Source organism: Dendrobium catenatum, unplaced genomic scaffold (assembly GCF_001605985.2).
Source record: "Dendrobium catenatum unplaced genomic scaffold, ASM160598v2 fragScaff_scaffold_329, whole genome shotgun sequence".
Classification (NCBI taxonomy): domain Eukaryota; kingdom Viridiplantae; phylum Streptophyta; class Magnoliopsida; order Asparagales; family Orchidaceae; genus Dendrobium; species Dendrobium catenatum.
The window spans coordinates 70,949-92,484 of NW_021318791.1; the positions used below are offsets into that span (position 1 = coordinate 70,949).

At 36.4% G+C, this 21,536-nt stretch overlaps 1 protein-coding gene across 2 annotated transcripts; it reads left to right on the forward strand.

Moving 5' to 3' along the window:
* Positions 1 to 1,498: 1,498 nt before the first annotated feature.
* On the forward strand, positions 1,499 to 20,266 carry LOC110115364 (polygalacturonate 4-alpha-galacturonosyltransferase). 2 transcript variants are annotated; one of them, XM_020848583.2, is made up of 10 exons: positions 1,499 to 1,869; positions 6,673 to 6,707; positions 6,791 to 6,850; positions 16,576 to 16,713; positions 16,804 to 16,915; positions 17,024 to 17,067; positions 17,298 to 17,635; positions 17,739 to 18,096; positions 18,199 to 18,786; positions 19,710 to 20,266. In XM_020848583.2, the coding sequence occupies exons 1-10, from the start codon at positions 1,701 to 1,703 to the stop codon at positions 19,983 to 19,985; spliced, it is 2,118 nt and encodes a 705-aa protein (XP_020704242.1). In that variant the 5' UTR covers positions 1,499 to 1,700; the 3' UTR covers positions 19,986 to 20,266. The 2 variants fall into 2 exon arrangements, with proteins under 2 accessions (XP_020704242.1, XP_028549434.1); XM_028693601.1 differs by lacking the exon at positions 1,499 to 1,869 and adding an exon at positions 7,690 to 7,945 and having other exon boundaries at positions 6,681 to 6,707.
* The last annotated feature ends 1,270 nt before the right edge of the window (positions 20,267 to 21,536 follow it).

Below are 21,536 nucleotides of genomic sequence, written 5' to 3' on the forward strand. Positions count from 1 at the left end.
CATGAATCCTTTAAGAAATTGTTTTGACTTTTAATAGGACACAATGGAGAAAAAGGATTCATGTAGCCGACCCCACGTAGTGGGATAAAGGCTTGATGTTGTTGTTGTTGTTGTGGTGTGAGTTGCTTAGCTGTGGCTAGGATTTGTGGGAGAACCGATCTACCATTCAAATAGTAGATCAATTATACCTTTCATTATTGTTGAAGGAGTAATAAGAAATCAACACTATATTTGTCTTCTTGCATTTTCTTCTTATCTATTTTGCTATCTTTGATTTCAAATTGCATCAAATTATTCAAGATATTTTAAAAGGAGTTTTGGCGCAAAACCTCACTATTACTTTAAAGGAGTTTTGGAGGAACCACCTACAATTATAGAAGTCTTTGGAGATAAAACCCTAATTTAAAAGGAACATGTCCAATCTAAAGATTTCCTTGAATGAGAACAAGAATGTCAGTGATTCCTTCTTTTTTGTTAGCATAAGTTGGCATGCCTTAATCATTTACTCAATAAAAGAGATATTTTTATAATTTTCTATTTTTTGGAAATTAATACATGAAGATATAAGAGAATCAAGTAAATATATATTCAAATTTCTTAAGAGTTCGGTCCAAGCAAAATATGCCTAGTTTGAGGCAATTCGATGGAATAAGAAGAATGAAGACAGTGAATTCCCTGTACCTGAATAAACTAGTCAAGTTCATAATGAACTTAGCAGACTCATATTGAACTCATACAAGTGCATTTAATTTAAATATCAACCAAGTTATTTGTCCAAGAATAGAACCTAATTGCCTATATTATACTCAACCAATCGATTACTTTGCCTAGTAAGTTAATCGCCTTGGCAAATTCAACCTTCAAGTTGGCGACTTCTACCAATGACTACCAATGTGTCAATTGTCATGTGTATTTTATAATTTTGGCTACATGCATATTGTATTCTGATACACTTCTCTTATCTTTATATATATTTTTTATAATGCCGAAAATCTTAACCCTAACTTGCAGCGAGCTAAACAATTTTGATGTATGAAGTTTTGGCCACTCAAATTTATATGTTTGGTTATTTAATGAATTATAGTTCTTCTCTTAGATGTGCACTCTTTCTTGTACATTTTGTAAATAAGATTCTAGTACACCCACGAACAACTTGTGATCCAAAATGAGCGAAGAATAGCCTATAAGTATAACTATTTGAGAGAAACACAACAAGGAGGGGGGTAAAAAATTGCGTAAAATTATAATTTCTTCATTGAATATAGCACATATCAATCTTGCTTATAAGAAATCACCTCTATAAGGATCTGAGCAAAAATACTCAAAAAGATTATATTTAAATAAAAAAATATAAATTATAAACTCACGCACGGTAAGCAGAAGACAGGCGCAGTAAAAATCAAAGCTCCCAGCAGCTAAATTAAGCCAAACTATTTTAAATTAATTTATATTATATTAAATAAGTGTGGTAGCTTGCCCAAATAGAGCTAAATGCATGGTAAACAATATGCAACCAGTAATTTCTCCATCAAACCCCCTGAAGTTTTTCCTCAATCGCTCATAACGAGCTCGTTGTCTCCGAAATACGTGGAGGTGATCTCGGAAACCTTCTCCCGTTCGCTCCGTCTACCTCCCTTTTGCTCTCTATTTTTGGTTGTTGCTTTTTTCCTTGTTTGGAGATCAGCACAGATTAAGCAGCTATGCCCACCTCGAAGCGGCTGTCTCACTCCGCTTCTGGAGGCGGACTTCAAAGGAGCAGAGCCAGCGCCGGTAGATGCCGACTTCCTGTTGTGCTCCTTCTCTTCCTTTCTATCCTCGCTCCGTTGCTCTTCCTCGCAGGTCGGAGTGTCCGCGCACCGATCTACTCGGGTGAGCTGCTTTTCTCTTACGTACTTGTGTTTTGCATCCATCTTTTTCATAACTTCTGTGTAACAGGTGATGTTTTTTTTTTCTTTTCGATCAAAATATTAATGTTGGCCAAAAGTGATTTGGGGAAGCCTCTGTTTTTGAACTAATGTCAAGAAATCGCTCAAAGAACGTTGAATGCAGTTATTGAGCGTTTGGATTTAACTAGCTGATTTTTTAAACTAACTCGATCTGTTTTTGGATGGCACATACATCATCCTACTTTTTGTAAAATTTCACGGGTTTTAAATTGATTTGCTATGTTCTTGGTAAGATATCCTTAAACATAAACTGGTAAGAGATTGTCTGGTTGAAAATTTTCCAAATAGCTTCAGCATTACTTCATGGTCACGATCTCCTAACTTTTGGTGATGATCCCAGCTTTTGATACACTAGTTTGCAGGAAATTTCTTGCGTATCTTGATGCCTTATTGTGGAAATGCTTTTCTTCGGGGGATGTTAGTTTTTTCTAAAATGTTTGGAAAGTAAACATGTTTTATTTGTTCGACTTGCTGCAAGTGTTTTATTTTCATTAGGACAACCTGTTATTCATTTTACGAACGCTCTGATGAAAAGGAAAAAAAATGCAGTCAATTTTTCAACATTTTTTTTGCATGGTTCTGTTTGCACAACAGTGTTTTTTATGCTATAATTACATTCCATTAGTTATTATGCTTTTGCATAATGCAACCTTTTGTATCTCCTTTGAGCTTTATTTTTATATATTTCAATTTGATTTGAAGGATGCTCCACCTTTTGTATATAATTAGAAATTTTGATGATCTGCCGTCTTGGATGTTAGGAATTATTGTCCATCTGACCTAATTAAGGTCATCTAGGAAATGTTCATGTTTACTAATTTTAGTATAACAGACTTGCATGTCAATGTTAGTGCATAACTTCATAGTTGTTAACGAGATCCGGTAATCACCATACCACCAAAGCATAACCAACTTGTGGTTACAGATAGTTCGCACGTCATCCATGATTACCTTAGTTTGAAGAACTACTTATCTATATTTCAGTTATTCTAATTTATATATATGTACCTGTAAGGATTTCTGTAGGTGTGTGAAAAACTAAGATGAAATAGGAATGTTTTAGTGGCTTATAGTTCACGGTTTTCTATGCATTTGATTTTTCACTTTCTTCTTACTTGCTTAGTCTTTCATGGTATCAGAGCTCCTATAAGCCTCACGGCTCTTCTTCTTGTTAGCTTGTCATTATTCCAATGGAATCAGGAAATTCTTCTACAGTCGAGAGCATCACTGATGCTTCTCATCTAGTTGACAACGCTACAAACCTGCCCTAGTTGAAGTTCTTCATGTCTACCATCAAGAATGTTATCACAGTCCAACTTACTCCAGAGAATCATCTTACATGGTGGTCGCAAATTCTAAAGGTGTTCCGCGCAAATGGTTTCGAAGGTTATATGGACAGGCACCGTATGTCGACCTCCCTGACAAATATCTTTAGAAACATGTCATGTAATCCCTAACCCACTTTACAACACATGGATGTTAATCGACCAGAACTTAGCCGCTGCCCTCTTCTCCACTGTTTCTGCACCTCTGCTACCTTATGTACTTAATTTGGACTCTTGCTCAGAGATTTGGCAAACGATTATTAAATGTTCACAATCTTCCAATCGGTCCAGGATCATTCAGATTAAAAATGATCTTCATCACATTACAATGGCCAATAAGACAATGCAACAATATTTATCTAAAATAAAATTGAAGGTAGACACTCTAATTGCTGCTGGTTGTACACTGGACACAGAGGATGTAATCATATATACATTGAATGGTTTGCCCACCTCATATCAATCGTTTAAAACGACAATCCGTACAAATCTTCCGCCGCTTAGCCCAGATGATTTTTATCCTCTATTATGTAGTGAAGAGACAAATCTAGAGAACGAAGCTGCACGCGCCATTCATTATGTTTAGTTTTTTGAAGCCCTCATTGCACTTGTGGCATCGTCCAAACACTGTCACATAATTGAAACTGCTCGTACTCTTTTAATACAATCTCATTTACCTACAATTTTTTGGGTTGAATCTGTGTTAACGGCCACATATTTAATAAACTGTATTCCTTCTCTCACTACAAATTCTGTTTCTCCATATCAACTTCTATACAATCATCCACCATCTTATTCTCATCTCAAAGTTTTTGGGTGTTTATGCTATCCATGGCTTCAACCAACAAATCAACATAAATTTGCTCCTAAATCTTCAGCTTGTGTTTTCTTTGGATATAGCTCCAATCATAAAGGATATCGTAGCTATCACATCCAGAACCACAAAATTCTGATCTCTCGCCATGTTCAGTTTCATGAGCTGATTTTTCCTTTTATTTCATCAACACCTACGCCTCTTACATCTTCAAATTCTACTTCAAATACTATTACATCTCCTCTAACTTTCGTCCCTTATCCAACCCCTCAGCTACACTCAAATACCTCAAATAGCATTCAACCATCACCTAAATCTCCACTAATCTGAACTATAGCTGTTCACCCAACTGAGTCTCCCTCTTAAATACAACCTACGGTTTTAACTCCTCCACAACATTCTCCTCCTCTGCCTACCCGACACCCTATGCTGACTCGTATGAAAACAGGGAAGCTAAAACCCAAAATAATGTTAAATTTTCAACATTTGCTTGTTGACAATAATGATCCGACTTTTTTTTTCGGCTGCCATTAAACACCAATGCTGGCTTGATGCTATGTCAAAAGAGTTTCAGGCTCTACAATCAAGGAACATGGCATCTTGTTGAACCGCCATCTTCGTAAACCATTTTGTGTTACAAATGGATTTACAAAACAAAAAGGCATTCAGACGGTTCAATTGCTCGCTACAAAGCTCGCCTAGTAACACAAGTCTATCGTCAAGAGTACAATATAGATTATACCGAAACTTTCAGTCCAGTGGTGAAATTACCAACTATTCGTCTCTTCATTACTGCAGCCACTCAAAGAAATTGGCAAATCACTCAATTGGTTGTCTCAAATGCATTTTTACATGGGGATTTAGATGAGATTGTCTATATGCATCAACCACCTAGTTTCAAAGACTCTCAGTATCCAAACTATGTTTGCCAATTACATAAGGCAATTTATGGCCTTAAGCTGGTTTGCTAAACTTACTACACATTTATAAACCTTGGGTTTCCGGTATAGTGATGCTGACCCATTTTTGCTTATCTACAATCATAACTCTCATCTCATATATCTCCTAGTATATGTTGATGATATTTTGCTAACCGGAAACAACTCGACCACTATTTTTGACTTGCTTCGCAATCTGCACCAACAGTTTCAGTTACACAATTTGGGCAATTTAAATTATTTTCTGGGTATACAAGCAATTTCCACATCTAAAGGTTATCATCTAAATCAATCTAAATATGCTTTGGACATTCTTCATCAAGCAAGAATGAAAAATTGTAATCCAGTCGTTACTCCCTTTCCTTTAAAATTAGTTTTAGAAAATGCTTCATCAACACTATTTGAAAATACTGAATTTTTCCGACATCTAGTTGGTGCTTTGCAATATTTAACAATAACACGACCAGATCTAACTTATGCAGTTAATAAGTTGTGCCAATTTATGCATTCTCCTATGCAACATTTTCAAGCACTCAAGCACCTACTTCGTTATGTTAAAGGAACAATAGAGTTTGGTCTTCTAATAAGCAAAAACTCCTCCACTTTTTGTGCTTATGCGGATTCTAACTGGGCTGGTGATCCTCTTCATAGAAAATCAACAATTGGCTATTGTTTTTTTCTTGGAGAAACTTTACTTTCTTGGTGTGTTAAGAAGCAACCTACGGTTGCTCGTTCTTCAACAAAAGCTGAATATCGTGCTTTAGCTACGGCTGCCATTGATATTATTTTGATTTGTCGTCTATTGGTTGATTTTCAATTTTCTATTTCAGCTCCTACATCTCTTTATTGTGACAATGTTTCGGCTATCATACTTGCTCACAATCCAGTGTTTCATGCACGTACTAAACATATAGAAGTGGATTACCATTTTATTCGTGATTACATAAAGTCTGCTGCTATTATTGTTCACCATATCAATACTTAGGATCAAATTGCTGATATTTTCACCAAACCTCTTCCTCGTATTTGGTTTGCAACTCTTTGAGCCAAGCTCCTGGTCTCTCCCGCACCATCCGCTTGCTGGGGACTGTTAACGAGATCCAGCAATCACCATACCACCAAAGCATAACCAACTTGTGGTTACAGATAGTTCGCACATCATCCAGGATTACCTTAGGCTGAAGAACTGCTTATCTATACTTCAGTTATTCTAATTTATATATATGTACTTGTAAGGATTTCTGCAGGTGTGTGAAAAACTAAGATGAAATAGAAATGTTTCAGTGGCTTATAGTTCACGGTTTTCTCTGCATTTGATTTTTCACTTTCTTCTTACTTGCGTAGTCTTTCAATAGCAACAAAGGTAAATCCTTTTGTGAATTTCATAATGATCTAACTAACTCAATTGTGGTTAAGTCACATACATTGTCTGTAGAAAAACTTTGATCTACTTCATTTCCTTATCTATAAATTTTGCATTGTTAGACTTCATACTATTTTCTTTATTTCATCTTTGGAAGTAGTTATTGTGTACTGAAAAAATCAATGCGAGCAATTCTAGGACTTGCTTAAACGGAACTATAAATTTTGAACCATTTCAATTTTTTTTTGCTTGGTTGCAAGAATTAACATAATATTTTCCTTGGCAGATCAGAAGGGTGTGTCGAACTTATCAAGTAAACAGGTATATTTCCTTTCAAGTCAGCAGATTACCTCTCACATTATAAAAAAACCTAAGTATTCATTGTACCTGAGACTTTTTGATAGATTCTAGACTGGAAAGAACAACCAGCTGTGCAAAAGTTGAAGTCTATTCTTACAAAAGAGGTTAGTTACTCTGATGAATGAACTGTTTAACTTCTTACCTATGGTTCCTCTGGTATTACTGAAGCCTTTCTTCCCATCCCTCGAAGCAGACATTATAAAATTGAAAATGGTAAGTAGAATATATATATATTTTTATAAAGTAAATTGAATTAAATATTCTTTCACTTGTAGTTGGCTTCTTAAAGCCAATTGATGTAGGACATTTTAGGCTATCGAACTTAATAATGCAAATCAATCATGAGATACGTAAAAAAGCTCACCAATGATCACAATTTGTAGTTTCTAACTTTAATTGAAGCAAATATTAGGCACTTTCAATCCAAAATCTAAAAATGCATATCATGCATTCTAAACGATAATGTAATGTTGCCAAAATTGGAAAGTTTCATGAGAAATCTGGAAACAAATCTAAAAGTTTATAATGATTAAGAGTAACAGTATAAAAATATAATTAATATGTATTATACTAAACAAATTTGCAATCATGCACACACATCATTCACTAAATAGTGCATGAGAAAGAACACTTATATGAATCACTAATTGGAAGATTTAGGCCTTATGACAATATGAGGAGAATTTTCTCTTGGAAGTTATTGTTAATGCTTGTAAATGCTCAAAGAATGCACATTGTAAAACACACAAAATTGAGAGGAAATTTGAATTTTATCAAAACCATTCAATTATATATGTATAGGGGGATTACATATATAACACTCAAAACTCTCTCATTTAAACATTTATAGGTAAACTTTAATATTTACAAATTCTATTTCATTCGTTAAATTTGTTAGCCTTGCCCTAGTGCTGTCTTTTGATTATGTTAGGCTTGTTGATAGGTGGCCCTAGCAAGTTTCACTGCAACATCCTTTTCCTTTCATGGTCCTATTAATGCATCACCTTAACGAGCACTGTCGCGGCTTCCTTATGCTTTGTTGAGGAGGATTTTGAGAATTAAAAGATGGGGTTACGTAGTGTTAGCATCCCGTCAAGATCCGCTGTACATAGAGGTGGCAATGAGACTGATTTAGTGCAAAGGTGGCAATGGGACAAATGATGTGCAAAGATGTAATGAGATTTGGATGGTGCGACGGGGTAAGTGATATTTTTGCTCGTATAAAAACCTTTTGGTGTTATTTGAGTTAATAAAGAAGTTTAGGTGTTAAATATGTAAATTGAAAAGTCTCGAGTGCTATGTATGTAAATCCCCCTAATTTATATGCCTATAGGATCCTATGTATAGCTCAAAAAAGATTCAAAGTAACTTTTTAAAATCCCCCAGCGTAATAATGTAATGCTTCAATTTACCAAACTTAGACTCTAGCAAAAAACTTCAAGTTTTCAATCTGATCCAACAAGATAAACGACTCTTGGTTTTTCAGCCGTAGTGTGAGGATTTTCAGAGATGAAAAGTATTGACATCAGATACATTAGTTCCTAGCGAGTACGAATACAACCAACTTGTGGTGAAGATATAAGCTACAGCCCGGTCACATAATCAACAAGAATGCCATGAACCGAAAAATGCTACAGTATCAAACACCAGAAATAGAAGGAAAATAGGCAGGCGAATACAGTACCCAAAATCAGCTATTATTGGTCCCACTACTGTAAAAAACTGGGACCACTACTGTAAAAAACTTGGAGCCATGTAAGAAAGTAGCAGTAGAACAAAGCTATAATAGAACCTGGTCAAAGAAGGACACCAGCACAAACACATGAACAAAGAGATTCCAAATCAACAGCTTCCTTCAAATAAAATGTAATTATCCAATTCATGCTATGATCCAAGCATCAAACCACTTGCAAAAAGACTCAAAAATGGAACGTCCACGTATTGAAGTCAACTAACGATTGTAACCAACAACAAACTAAACAAAAGCAGAGAATCATTATGTTCTGAAATAGGGAATTGGAAACAGTGAACTAAAGAATCCAAGAACTGAATTGAAACAACTTATAACAATAAATTCAACCTAACACGCCAATAAAACATTAGTGAACATCCCATACACTGAAATGAACTAATAACATATAAAATAAGGCATCAGGACAACTAAGATAATATCAACACATATGATTTGAGTTTCATGTGAGTTAAAACTTTTAGATTGTATAATTCAATCTGAATTAAAAGGATTCATATTTGACAAATTAATAATTTGATTGTTGTCATGCCAATCTGGATAAAATTGATTTGTTTCCTACAAAGTAATCAACGAATCATCACAAGTAGGCCTACAATCCCAGAGCACAAAAAATATTTGAGATGCACCATCAATGATGGACATAATTCTGAAATATAAGATAGCTTTTGGAACTAAATAAGTAGATCAATCTAGTGAAGGTGTTGGATGTGAATTCAGGAGGAGATGGAAATATAAAATAATCCATAACATTTGTACTAAGTTCATGATGTAAACTCATATAAAAAATGTTAAAGTTTATAATGAGACCAGAGATTTTCTTATTACTATTTATCCTAATATTTTTTATGGTTTTATATGGACCCGGTTTTTTTATTTCTTAAAATGACTCCCATAAAAGCCTTTAGGATTTAGATGTGCTATTATCTTATCACCTAATTGAATTTGATAAGAAATACTTGAGTTCACAAGTATTCCTAAGGGAAATACTTGAGTTCGCAAGAAATCCTAACAATAATTGGCAAAACAGCGGGGAAACATAAGAACTTTGATGCACAAAACTCTCCAAAATAGTAGATTGCAATATAGGAAGAAAAACAAGACAAGAACAAAGCAAAAATACAAGTGATCCTCGATTCAAGAGGAGGATCGGTCTTTTCCAATCTCTAGACAAGGAATCTAGAGCCCAAAACACCCCAAAAAAAGCTACAAGAGAAACAAATCTAAGCATGCCTTCACCCTTCCACTTCATACCTATTTATAATCCTCACCCCTAGCCAAAACCGCCCCTCCCCTTGCCTAAAATACATTTTTTTTTTAAATTAATTCAAATAGGCGTGGACCCCTATGCTAGGCAGCAACTCAAGGGAGGCGATTTGAACCACCTCCTGTAAACCATTACCAACATAGGTGTGGCCGGCTGGGTCGGTTCCGGATGAACCGACCTCTTAGTCGATTTTGGATGAACCGATCTATCAATGCCGCCTTCCCAAAGATCCATCTTGTCCTCAAGGTGGAAAGAAGGAGATTGATGCTTTACCCGCTCATATAGATCCCAGGTCGCCTCATAATTCTGGAGATCTTTCCACTTGATTAACACTTCCTTTATCCCTCCCTCTCTTTAGTGCACCCCTTATAACTCACAGGATTCCAAAATCACTTCTAAGTCTTATGTTAAAGTGCTGGCAACTCAGATCCGGTTGAACAATCTTCAATAGCTCGTTTCAGCTGAGACACATGGAAAATTGGGCGTATAGTTGCTGTTGGTGGTAGCTTTAGCCGATATGCTACCGCCCCAATTTTTTCCAATACTTCGTAAGGTCCAAAGTACCTTGGAGCGAGCTTCTCATTCCTTTTGTTGGCCATTGTCTTCTGCCTGTAGGGTCGGAGTTTTAAGAAGACTTCGCCAACTTTGAACTGGACGTCCTTCCTATGTCAATCAACCTATTGTTTCATAATCTGTTGAGCTCTCAGAGGGTGTTTCTTTAGTTCTTCTAACACTCTGTCTCTTTCCTCCAAGTATTCCTCTACTGTAGACACGGGAGTGCTGTTACTCCCAAAGTGTATCAAGTAAGGAGGATCCCTTTCTTACAACACCATTAAGGGGGTCATCTGAGAAGCAGAATGATAAGAAATGTTGTACCAATATTCTACCTATGGCAACCATTTGGCCCATAGCTTAGGTTTCTCCAACATGAAGCACATCAAATAGGTCTCCAAGCTCCTGTTAACCACTTTTGTTTGGCCATCTGTCTGTGGGTGGTAGACAATACTCCTCTTTAGAATTGTTCACTATAATCTAAACAACTCCCTTCAGAAATGGCTGAGGAATACATTGCCTCTTTCTGATACTATTGCTTATGGAACTCCATGTAATCTTACCATCTCCCTGATGAAAGCTATTGCCACTATAGTTGCGGTGTAAGGGTGCTGTAAAGGAAAGAAGTGTGCGTACTTGCTGAGTCTATCCACCACTACCATAATGACTGTGAATCCTTCTGATCTTGGGAGTCCATCTATAAAATCCATAGACACTTCCTCCCATACCCTGTTTGGAAGTGCCAAGGGTTGTAGCAGTCCTCTTGGAGCCATTGTCATATATTTGTTTCTTTGGCACATTTCACACTTTGCCACCATTTCCTCAACATCTTTGTACATCTCATTCCAATAAAGCTTGGATGCCATCTTTCTATAAGTCTTATGGACCCTTGAATGTCCTCCAATTGCACTTCCGTGGAACTCCTGCAATAAGTGGGGAATGTATATTGAATTTCGTGGCATCACAAACCTCCTTTTATGCAAAAGTCTTCCCCCTTCAAGATGGTATCCCATGTGGTTATTCTCACCTTTCATCAAATCTTCTCTAATCTTTTTCAACTCCTCATTCTGCATACTCTCTTCCTTGATGGCTCCCTAGACTACCATTAGTGGTAATGAAAAAGCCAACTCCTGAAGCTCTCCCACACATTTGGATAAAGTATCTACCGCTTTATTTTTCAAGCCCGGTTTGTACTGGATTTCAAAATCATAGCCCCTATTAGCTTGGAAAACCACCTCTGATGCTCCTCAATCATTATTCTCTGCTCCAACCAATGTTTAAAATTGCGTATTCAGGTATTGAGGCGTTTTTTATTCGTGAGGCGAGGCGTAAGCCTCAAGGCGTTTTGAGACGTAAGCCTCCAAATCAAAAGATTGCGTAAATATAAAATGATAAATTTGTTATATACTAATGAGTGAATAATATAAAATATAAAAAAGCATAAGATATGAAGTGAAATCAAAATATCTCAATAATAAGACAACATGAAATATAGTTCAACTCAAAATTCTATCTTTCTGAAATCCCAGTATTCTTTTCATTAACACATAATTTTGATTTCCAAAAATAAATAGCAATGACATATCACATAAGAACTCATAAGTCATCAGCACTGTCATCACTAAGGGGTTCTTCATTTAAATCATTATTATGGTGAACTGCTCTCTCCCCTTCCTCCTTTCCTATAGAGTCCAATGTCGGACATTTACTTCAAGATTTATGTAAGTTTTAATATATATAGCGTGAGGCGTAAGCCTCATGCCAGTGAGGCGAGGCGGGCCTCAATACGGGTCTCAACCAAGTTGAGGCGCAAGCCTCATAAAAGAAACTCGAGGCGTAAGCATCGAGGCTTTTTTTACTGGAATTGCGCAAAGGCGGGCCTCAAGGCGAGCCTCATATTGCTCAATTTTAAACCATGGCTCCAACATGTACTTTAAACTCCTTTGATCTGTCCGGATTATGAAATGCCTCCCCAATAGGTAAGAGCACCATTTCTGAATAGCCAAAACAATGGCCATAAGCTCCCTCTCATATACCGACTTTAGTCTAGCCCTTGTTGATAGCACCTGACTTAAATATGCTATAGGTCGGTGATTTTGCCTCAGTACTGCCCCCAACCCATATCCTAACATATCTGTCTCTACTACGAAGACCTGGCTGAAGTCCGAAAGAGCTAAAACTGGAATTGTAGTCATGACTTTCTTTAATTTCTCAAAAGACTGAGTGGTTGTCTCTCCCCATAAAAAAATATCCTTATTCAATTGCTCGGTCAAAGGCCAAGCTATGGTGTTGTATCCTCTCAGCTCCCTTAGGTTCCTAGGCATAGGCATTTCTGCTTTGCCTCAATTTTTTTTGGTCGGCCCCCACTCCCTCCTAGATCACTACATGTTCCAAGTACTCCACACTGTACTGGCCAAAATTGCACTTCTTTAGGTTGGCCCTCAGTTGAAGCTCCTTTAAAACTTCCAAAACCGTCCTCAAGTTCTTTAGATGCTCCTCCTCAATTTTGCTATACACCAGGATGTCATCAAAAAACACCAAAATAAACTTACTGAGGTATTGCTTGAATACTCTGTTCATCAAGAATTGGAAAGTAGCGTGGGCATTAGTAAGCCCAAACGGCATCACCAGAAACTCATAATGCCCTTCATGTGTTCTGAAGGCTATCTTTGAAAAGTCTGTCTCCCTCATCCTGATCTGATGATACCCAAATTTCAAATCCAACTTGGAAAACATGACTGCCCCATGCAATTCATCTAAGAGCTCATCAATCACCGAAATAGGAAACTTATCAGGTACTGTCCCCTTATTCAAAGCTCTGTAGTCTACACATAACCGCCATCTCCCATCCTTTCTCTTGACTAGTAGAACTGGGCTAGAGAAAAGGGCTCACACTTGGTTTGATGATCTCGGCCTCCAACATCTCCCGGATCAGCTTCTCAATTTCGTCCTTCTGAATCTGAGGGTAGTGGTAGGGAGGAACACTGATCGACGACACCCCATCCTTCAAAGTAATGGCATGCTCCAATTCCCTCTATGGTGGTAGGCCTTGGGGAGGTTGAAAGACCTCACTGTAACGCTGTATAGTGGCTATACTGAAGAGGGAATGTTACCCTCCTCTTCCAATCTTACTCCCTCCAAGCGATATAACTCTACCAAATATCCTCCTCCCACCTCCTCTATGGTTATGATTAAGGACTTGAGAGATACTCCAGTCTTTGATAGCACTGCATCACCCTGAATCACCATTTGCTTCCCCCCAACCACTAGTTCCATCCTCAAAGTCCCCTAATTGACCTTGGTCTCTCCCAAGGTCTATAACCACTTCACTCTCAGAATCACATCGGTGCTTCTCAATTCCAAGGGAAGAAAGTTCTCCCTCTCACCTGTATCCCCTAAATGGTCAACACCACTCCCCTACCCATTTCCACCTTTATCATGCCCATCATCACCCCATACCCCCCTGTATCCACTAATTTCACCCTCAATAGATCTACCATCTGGGTGGAGATGAAATTATGGGTTGCCCCACTATCTATCAACACTACCAACTCCCTCTTGGCTATCTCTCTCTTCAGCTTCATAGTGCGATTCGGGGTGAATCCCACTACTGAGTTTAGGGAGACTTTTTCCACATCCAGATGCAACTTCTCCTCTTACTTTATCTCTAATCAACTTCCACCTCCCTCTTCAGCTTCATTGTCATTACAGACGGTGAGAACCTTGAGAGTTAAGTCCTTATACATATGCCCCAGCATGTACTTCTCGTCGCATCTAAAACACAAGCATTTTGTACTTTTAGTATTTTCTTTAACATCTCTTCCATCAAGGCGAACTTCCCTTCTACCTTTTCATTATTGGAAGTAATCTGATTTTGGAAATCAGAAAAATTTTCCTTCAAATCTGATTTTAGTTGCCTGATTTTGCCTACCAAGACTTCAACTTTCTTCCCGGCCATCTTTCTTCCCAAGAATTCCAAGAGATCTTCTTCTGGATGCAAAGAAACTGCTGAAATTTCAAAATTTCAGCCGCCGATGGTCCCAAGTCAATGCTCTGATACCAATTTGATAGGAAATACTTGAGTTCACAAGTAACCCTAAGGGAAATACTTGAGTTCGCAAGCAATCCTAACAATAATTGGCAAAAACAGCGGGGAAACACAAGAACTTTGATGCACAAAGCTCTCCAACACAGTAGATTGCACTATAGGAAGAAAAACAAGACAAGAAGAAAGCAAAGAGAAAAGTGATCCTCGATTCGAGAGGAGGATCGTTCTCTCCCAAAATCTAGACAAGGAATCTAGAGCCTGAAACACCCAAAAAAATCTACAAGAGAAACAAATCTAAGCATGCCTTCACCCTTCCCTTCATACCTATTGATCAGGAAAGGGATTTGAAATTCAAATTAATTTGGATTCAAATTAAAAACTTTCCAAGTTAACAAAAGATTAATTTAGGAAGGTAATGAAAATGCTATTTTGAATTTGAAAATTCAAACTTGTACATGAAGAGGGGGGCCGGCGGTTTCAAGGAGAGGGTGGGAGGGAATATATTTCAAAGGGGTTTCCTAAATAGAACCAATTAAATTAAATATGTGATTTAACAATCTATTTTTAATTTAATTCTAATAGGAGATTGATTGAAGAATTGAAAACTATCCAAATATAACTTGTACTAAATTAGGAAAGATTTCAAATTTGAATTTGATTTCAAATTTGGATTAATAATCCTTCCAAATCTAACACAATCTATATTAGGAAAGGAGTAAGGGCTAGGGCTAGGGAAAATTTTGGAAACAAGTCTAGGGGAGGCTAGCGGCTAGGATCTTTAGGTTAAGGTTAGGTGGCGGTGGGGTTCAAGGTTGAGCTAGCCGGCGGTTGGGGTGGGGGTGGGGGTGTGGGGAGGAGAAACGAAAACTTGTAGTAGAGAGGGGATTGGAGCCGGCGGTAGAGAGAAGGGGAAGGTCGTGGCCGAGAGTTGAGATAAGGGGAGAAAAGAGAGGGAAGGAGACAAGGAAAGAAGATAAACCGTGAGCCCGGACACATCATGCGGCTGACGGGTGATGCGATGCCCTCACCTAGGGACTTCAACCACGAGCCCAGATACATCCTGCGGCTGGTGGGTATTTCATTGCACTCACTTAGGGATTTCATTCTCCTAAGAACTCTCATAGCTCTCAAGAACAAGATGTATCAATAATTTTTTTATTAATCCATCATTGTCTAATACAAGAGCAAGGACCTCTATATATAGGCCTTAAAAGAAACTAAAAGACAACTTGGCCCCTTGGGCTTATATAAGATAAGACCTTAAAAATGAAAACGGCATAATTAATTAAAAATATAATTACTAAACTAAGATAAAAATGGAAGGATCTCGGCCGTCGATCTTTGTCTCTTCCTTTGATTAACTTCCACCGTTGGATGTCCGTATCACATATTCTTTGATAATAATTTTATATAGAATATCACTACTAAAAAACTTAGGATGAGATGCCTAAAGAAACACGAAGAAGTCATAATTATCAGTTTTCCAGAAATTGCTACAGTGCTAAATACGGGAAATAGGAGGAAAACATCTAGCTATCAACGGCCCCCTGTCCATAAAAAAATAGGAGCAAAAACTGTAACCCAGTTGAAGAAAGAAACAAGAGTAAGCACTTGAATAGAGAGATTCCAAATGAACGGCATCTGAAAAGAGAGGTAATTACTGAATTCATGTCTAAAGTACAAGCACGAAATTATTAAAAATGTAATGCAAGAAATTTTGCAGTCCCACAGCTCGCAGCAACACGGCCTAAAATAACGAAATCCGAAGGACTCAAATAGAATCTGTAACCATTACTAAACCATAACAGAGAACCCACCACATGCTGAAACAAGGATCTGTAAATAGCTGAGCTAGGGAATACAAAAGCTGAATCTAAAATAGCTTGTAGAATTGGACCCAATCCATCAAAAACAATCAAAGCACTAGAAAACACATCCCATTCTCGTAGGATCCAACGTTATTAAAATGAACTAAGAACATGAAAACTAAAACAAAGGAAAAATTTTCATTTCCAAGAGTACCTCTTTATATCATTTCACAATTGGTCTTGTCTGTTTTGTAATTTTCTTTGATCTTTATCTTATAATCTTGCTTTCAGCATGCCTTTTCTGTTAGTGCTCTTTAATCAGCTAACTTGGTGTAGACTTATTTATGGAAGAGAAGATTTAAGTCAATAACTTGTTATAATCGGCTACCTGTGAATGCTTACAGGTAATTGATTCAATTGTTGCTAGCCGAGATGAACTTGGTCCCTGGAGTCTTGATTTTTTCAGAAGAAACCATGGGTCTTCTTCATGGCAAATTGATGAATTGGACAACAGCGCCCAATCCAATGTTACTGCAGAAGATGTAGTCGTTCTTCCACTGTTATATCTAACTTCACCTTTACAGAGGTGTGAGTGAGAATGTAGAGATTGACATTTTTTTTTCCTTCTGAAGGCAATACAAACAGTTGCTGGTGCTCAACTTAAAACTTCCCAGGGTACATCAGAACATGATGCCAGTTTCCATGTTTCCTCATCTAAAGATAAAGGGGTCAAAGATGAATCCGGTAACATTCTTCCTTGGTCCAAAGATTAATCTAATTTGCCATGACTGTATTTGCTAAATTTTCTTTTCTTTCAAAATATAATTTGAGCTTGAGCTTGAACAAATGCAGCCGAAAACCAACTTCCAGATTCACCAGCAAAATTAGCTCGAAGGGTATGTTTCATTTTTAGGTAGTTGGTTTGGTATTTTTTATATCCTTATCATTTGCTCTGTATTTTAATTTGCTTACACTTCGGAATTCTTTTGTTTGTTAAATAGGTTATTCTAATAGATTGTTACCATAAAGTTTTGTTACATCATCTTAATAGATGAGCTTATTTTGTTTGTTCTAGGAACTTCTTTCATTTGAACGGCTAAAATAGTTTTTTTTGTCTGTGATGTAGCAATTAAGGGAGAAGCGACGAGAAAAGAGAGTGAAAGAATTGATTCAACATGATAATGAAGCACTAGTTAAACTTGAAAATGCTGCTATGGAGCGCTCTAAATCCGTGGACAATTCAATTCTGGGGAAATACAGCATATGGAGGCGAGATAATGAAAACGAAAACTCTGATTCAACAGTTCGTTTAATGCGTGACCAAATGATCATGGCTAAGGTCTATTCTCTTATTGCTAAGTCTAAGAGCAGTCATAATAAGCTTTATCTTGAGTTGCTGAATCGGCTGAAGGAAAGTCAACGTGCACTTGGAGAGGCTAATGCTGATGGTGACCTTCCTCATAAGTGAGAATTAAGTCTTATTTTTTTCCCTTCTTATCAACTAATCGTTTCATTCTTATTCAGTTATTTATAATTTATTTAACATGCTTTGAGCTAATTATTGTAGTGCTCCTGAGAAGATCAAATTAATGGGTCAAGCTTTGTCAAAATCTAGAGAGGAACTGTATGACTGCAGGGCAATCACTGATAGGCTTAGGCTGATGCTACAATCAGCTGAGGAACAGGTTAGGGGTTTGAAGAAACAGAGCACATTTCTTAGCCAATTAGCTGCAAAGACAATTCCTAATGGGATCCACTGCTTATCTATGCATTTAACTGTTGCATACCACCTTCTACCTCCAGAGAAAAGGATATTCCCAAATATCGAGAACTTGGAAAATCCAAATCTATTTCACTATGCTCTCTTTTCTGACAATGTGTTGGCTGCATCTGTTGTTGTAAATTCAACTGTCATGAACGCTAAGGTAATAAATTATGGGATGTTCCATTGTTTATCTTATTACTGTTGAGAATGCAGGTCACTAGTTCTTAAGATTCAACTTTATTAATATGTTTCATAATTACAGGAGGCAGAGAAGCATGTATTTCATCTTGTCACTGATAAGTTGAACTTCGGGGCAATGAAAATGTGGTTTCTGTTGAACCCACCTGGAAAGGCAACCATACATGTGGAAAATGTGGATGACTTCAAATGGTTAACCTCATCGTATTGTCCCGTGTTACGACAGCTTGAATCTGCTGCCATGAGAGAATACTATTTCAGGGCAGACCAGCATACTAGTCTTTCAGCCAGTTCATCTAATTTAAAGTACAGAAATCCTAAATACTTGTCAATGCTGAACCATTTAAGATTTTATCTTCCTCAGATTTATCCTAAGTTAGATAAAATCTTGTTCCTTGATGATGATATTGTTGTCCAAAAGGACTTGACACGGCTGTGGTCTATTGATCTAAAGGGGAACGTAAATGGCGCAGTGGAGACATGTGGGCAAAGTTTCCATAGGTTTGACAAGTATCTTAATTTCTCAAATCCTCACATTGCAAGGAATTTTGATCCTAATGCATGTGGCTGGGCCTATGGAATGAATATATTTGATCTGAAGGAGTGGAAAAAGAGAGACATTACTGGGATATACCACAAGTGGCAAAACATGGTCGGTACAAGTAAATGATGTGCTTTCTATTTATACTTCCCATCTCTCTCTCTCTCTCTCTCTCTCTCTCTCTCTCTGAATAATATAATGCTTTTGATTTTGAAAGAGAATTAAATTTTCCTTTTTACAATTAATTTGTTAAAATTTTTCTTTTTTACACATTTTTTAATGGAATATCAAAATTTATCATTAAATTAATAGGATTATATGCATTTCATGCTTGTTTAATTTGTAAAATTATTCTATAACACTTTTGCTCTCTCTCACTCACGCGCACACACACACACACATATATATATGTTGTGTCTGATAAGTATTTGTTTCTTATAATTTTAATAATAGATGAGTATCATGTCGATATTTGTATGGGTTCTCAATCGTCATAGGCTGCTAGACTCGCCCTATAATTGCCTGTGTTCGGAACTTCATATTCAGTTTTTACAACTAAAATGCTTCCTTTTTTATGCATTATCTTTTCTTGCCGACATGCGCGCAATCATATTTTGCTTTCCTTGTACTGCAGTGGAATATGTAATGTATTTGTTTCATTCATTCTCTTCTCAATGAATCTACCTGAACTTTCATATACACTTTCATGATGCCAAATAAGTACACCTATGCCGACTGAAGTAACATTCACAAGTTCCAACTGTACGCTACTTATTTGAATGTTCTTCCTCTATTCAAAGGTGCTTATTTGAGTGTAAATTGATTATTGCAACCATTAATATTTCTTTTGTTTTGCCATATGTTTTCTATAATTTAAAGACAATTCATACGTGCTCATCTTCACTACAACTAATTCACAAAATAGTTGATATTTCTGAATTTCCATGCTTTATACACTCTTTCTCACCTGTGAAGAATACTCGAGCTGAAGAATTTCCATTGTGGTTTTGATTGCTTTTCCTTTGCATCAACAGAATGAGGACAGAGTATTGTGGAAACTTGGGACACTCCCTCCTGGACTCCTGACCTTCTACAAGCTGACATTTCCACTGGACAAGTCATGGCATGTTCTTGGCTTGGGCTACAACCCGAGTATAGACCGAACAGAGATAGATAATGCTGCCGTAATCCATTATAATGGAAATATGAAGCCTTGGCTAGAGCTATCATTGACCAAATATAGGCCTTTTTGGTCCAAGTACATCAAACATGATCACCCACACATCCGGAGCTGCAGCTTCAGCCAATAGGTACGAGTGCTTCAATAACTGCATGCTAACTGTCATTCTGCAATTCTACTTTCCACCTATTTGGTTTGTTGTCCTTTTCCCACTTTTATCGGAGTTAGCAGAATAGGTGGACTTCACAATGCTCAGAAGCAATGTTCTGTTTTGGTAGGATGTTGTTTTAATGTACAAGTAGTGCGTAGATATTCATCTTCTTTTAAGGGACATTTTATGTATAGGGCTTTCTTGAGTTTTTCCTTTATAAATGAATTTAATAAAGACCCTCATATTTGTTCCATGTGCTAGATTTGTATTATTGTATTAGGGGTTTCTTGATTGCTTTGGTCTTTTTTAGGATCATTTTAATATATTTTTTTAAAAAACAGAAAAATAAAAAAAAATCATGTTCTTTTAAATATTTTAAAATACAAATGAGTTCATTTGAAACAATAAAAATGTGTAATATGATTATATATATATATATATATGGATAATGTTGAGGGTTGTGCCCAGCTTCATTAATAAATTAAAAAAAAAAAAAGAATTAGTAATATGTGGTTACATGTGGAAACCTGTGAAACAGGGAGAAAAAATCAATATATAAAAAACAAAAGTGCTTTACAAAATTGATCATTCTCTATGAAAAAGCAAGAAGATGGTAAATACGGTTCCACCAAAGAACTATAAATGTGTTCTCATGAGATGATAGACCCCTTGTCAAAGAAGGCAAAAAAAAAAAAATGATGAAATTGGGCTCAATCATGAGATCAATGAAATAGTGGTCGCGGATAGTAATACAGCCATAAAGGCAAAATCAGTAATCATGAAATATCCTATGTTGAAGGCACTACAATATTACAAGTGATTATGGTTTATTCCATGGATATATGACAAAAGAAGGTAAGCATGATTTATTAAAATTCATATAGATATTTTATTAAAATAGGAGTAAGCATGATTTAGAATTTGAAAAAAAGAGTATTCATATAAATAAAGGCAGGCCAACTTAGAATAGTGGATCTTAAAATTATCATAGAGAGTAGACATTCAAATAATAGATTAGTGTGATTTTCCAAATGATCCAAGCGAAGAATGCAATTGCTATCGACAATTATTTCTCTATTTATCGACTTGTCCTTTGTCTTTATTACTTGTTGCATAATTTTTTTGTTAAAAATATTAAAATTTAATGCTATTGTCTTGAACCTATTGTGCTTTGTATTAAATACCATCTGAAATGTAATTATATAAGGCTGAATAAGTTATGTGAGCTATAGAAAAATCCTTATCAAACTAATATAATGTGTGCCTTTGTTGACCTATATATTTATACAAATATATATATATATAATTTTTATGTTAAAAATATTAAAATTTAATGCTATTGTCTTGAACCTATTGTGCTTTGTATTAAATACCATCTGAAATGTAATTATATAAGGCTGAATAAGTTATGTGAGCTATAGAAAAATCCTTATCAAACTAATATAATGTGTGCCTTTGTTGACCTATATATGTATACAAATATATATATATATATATATATATATATATATACACACACACACACATTAA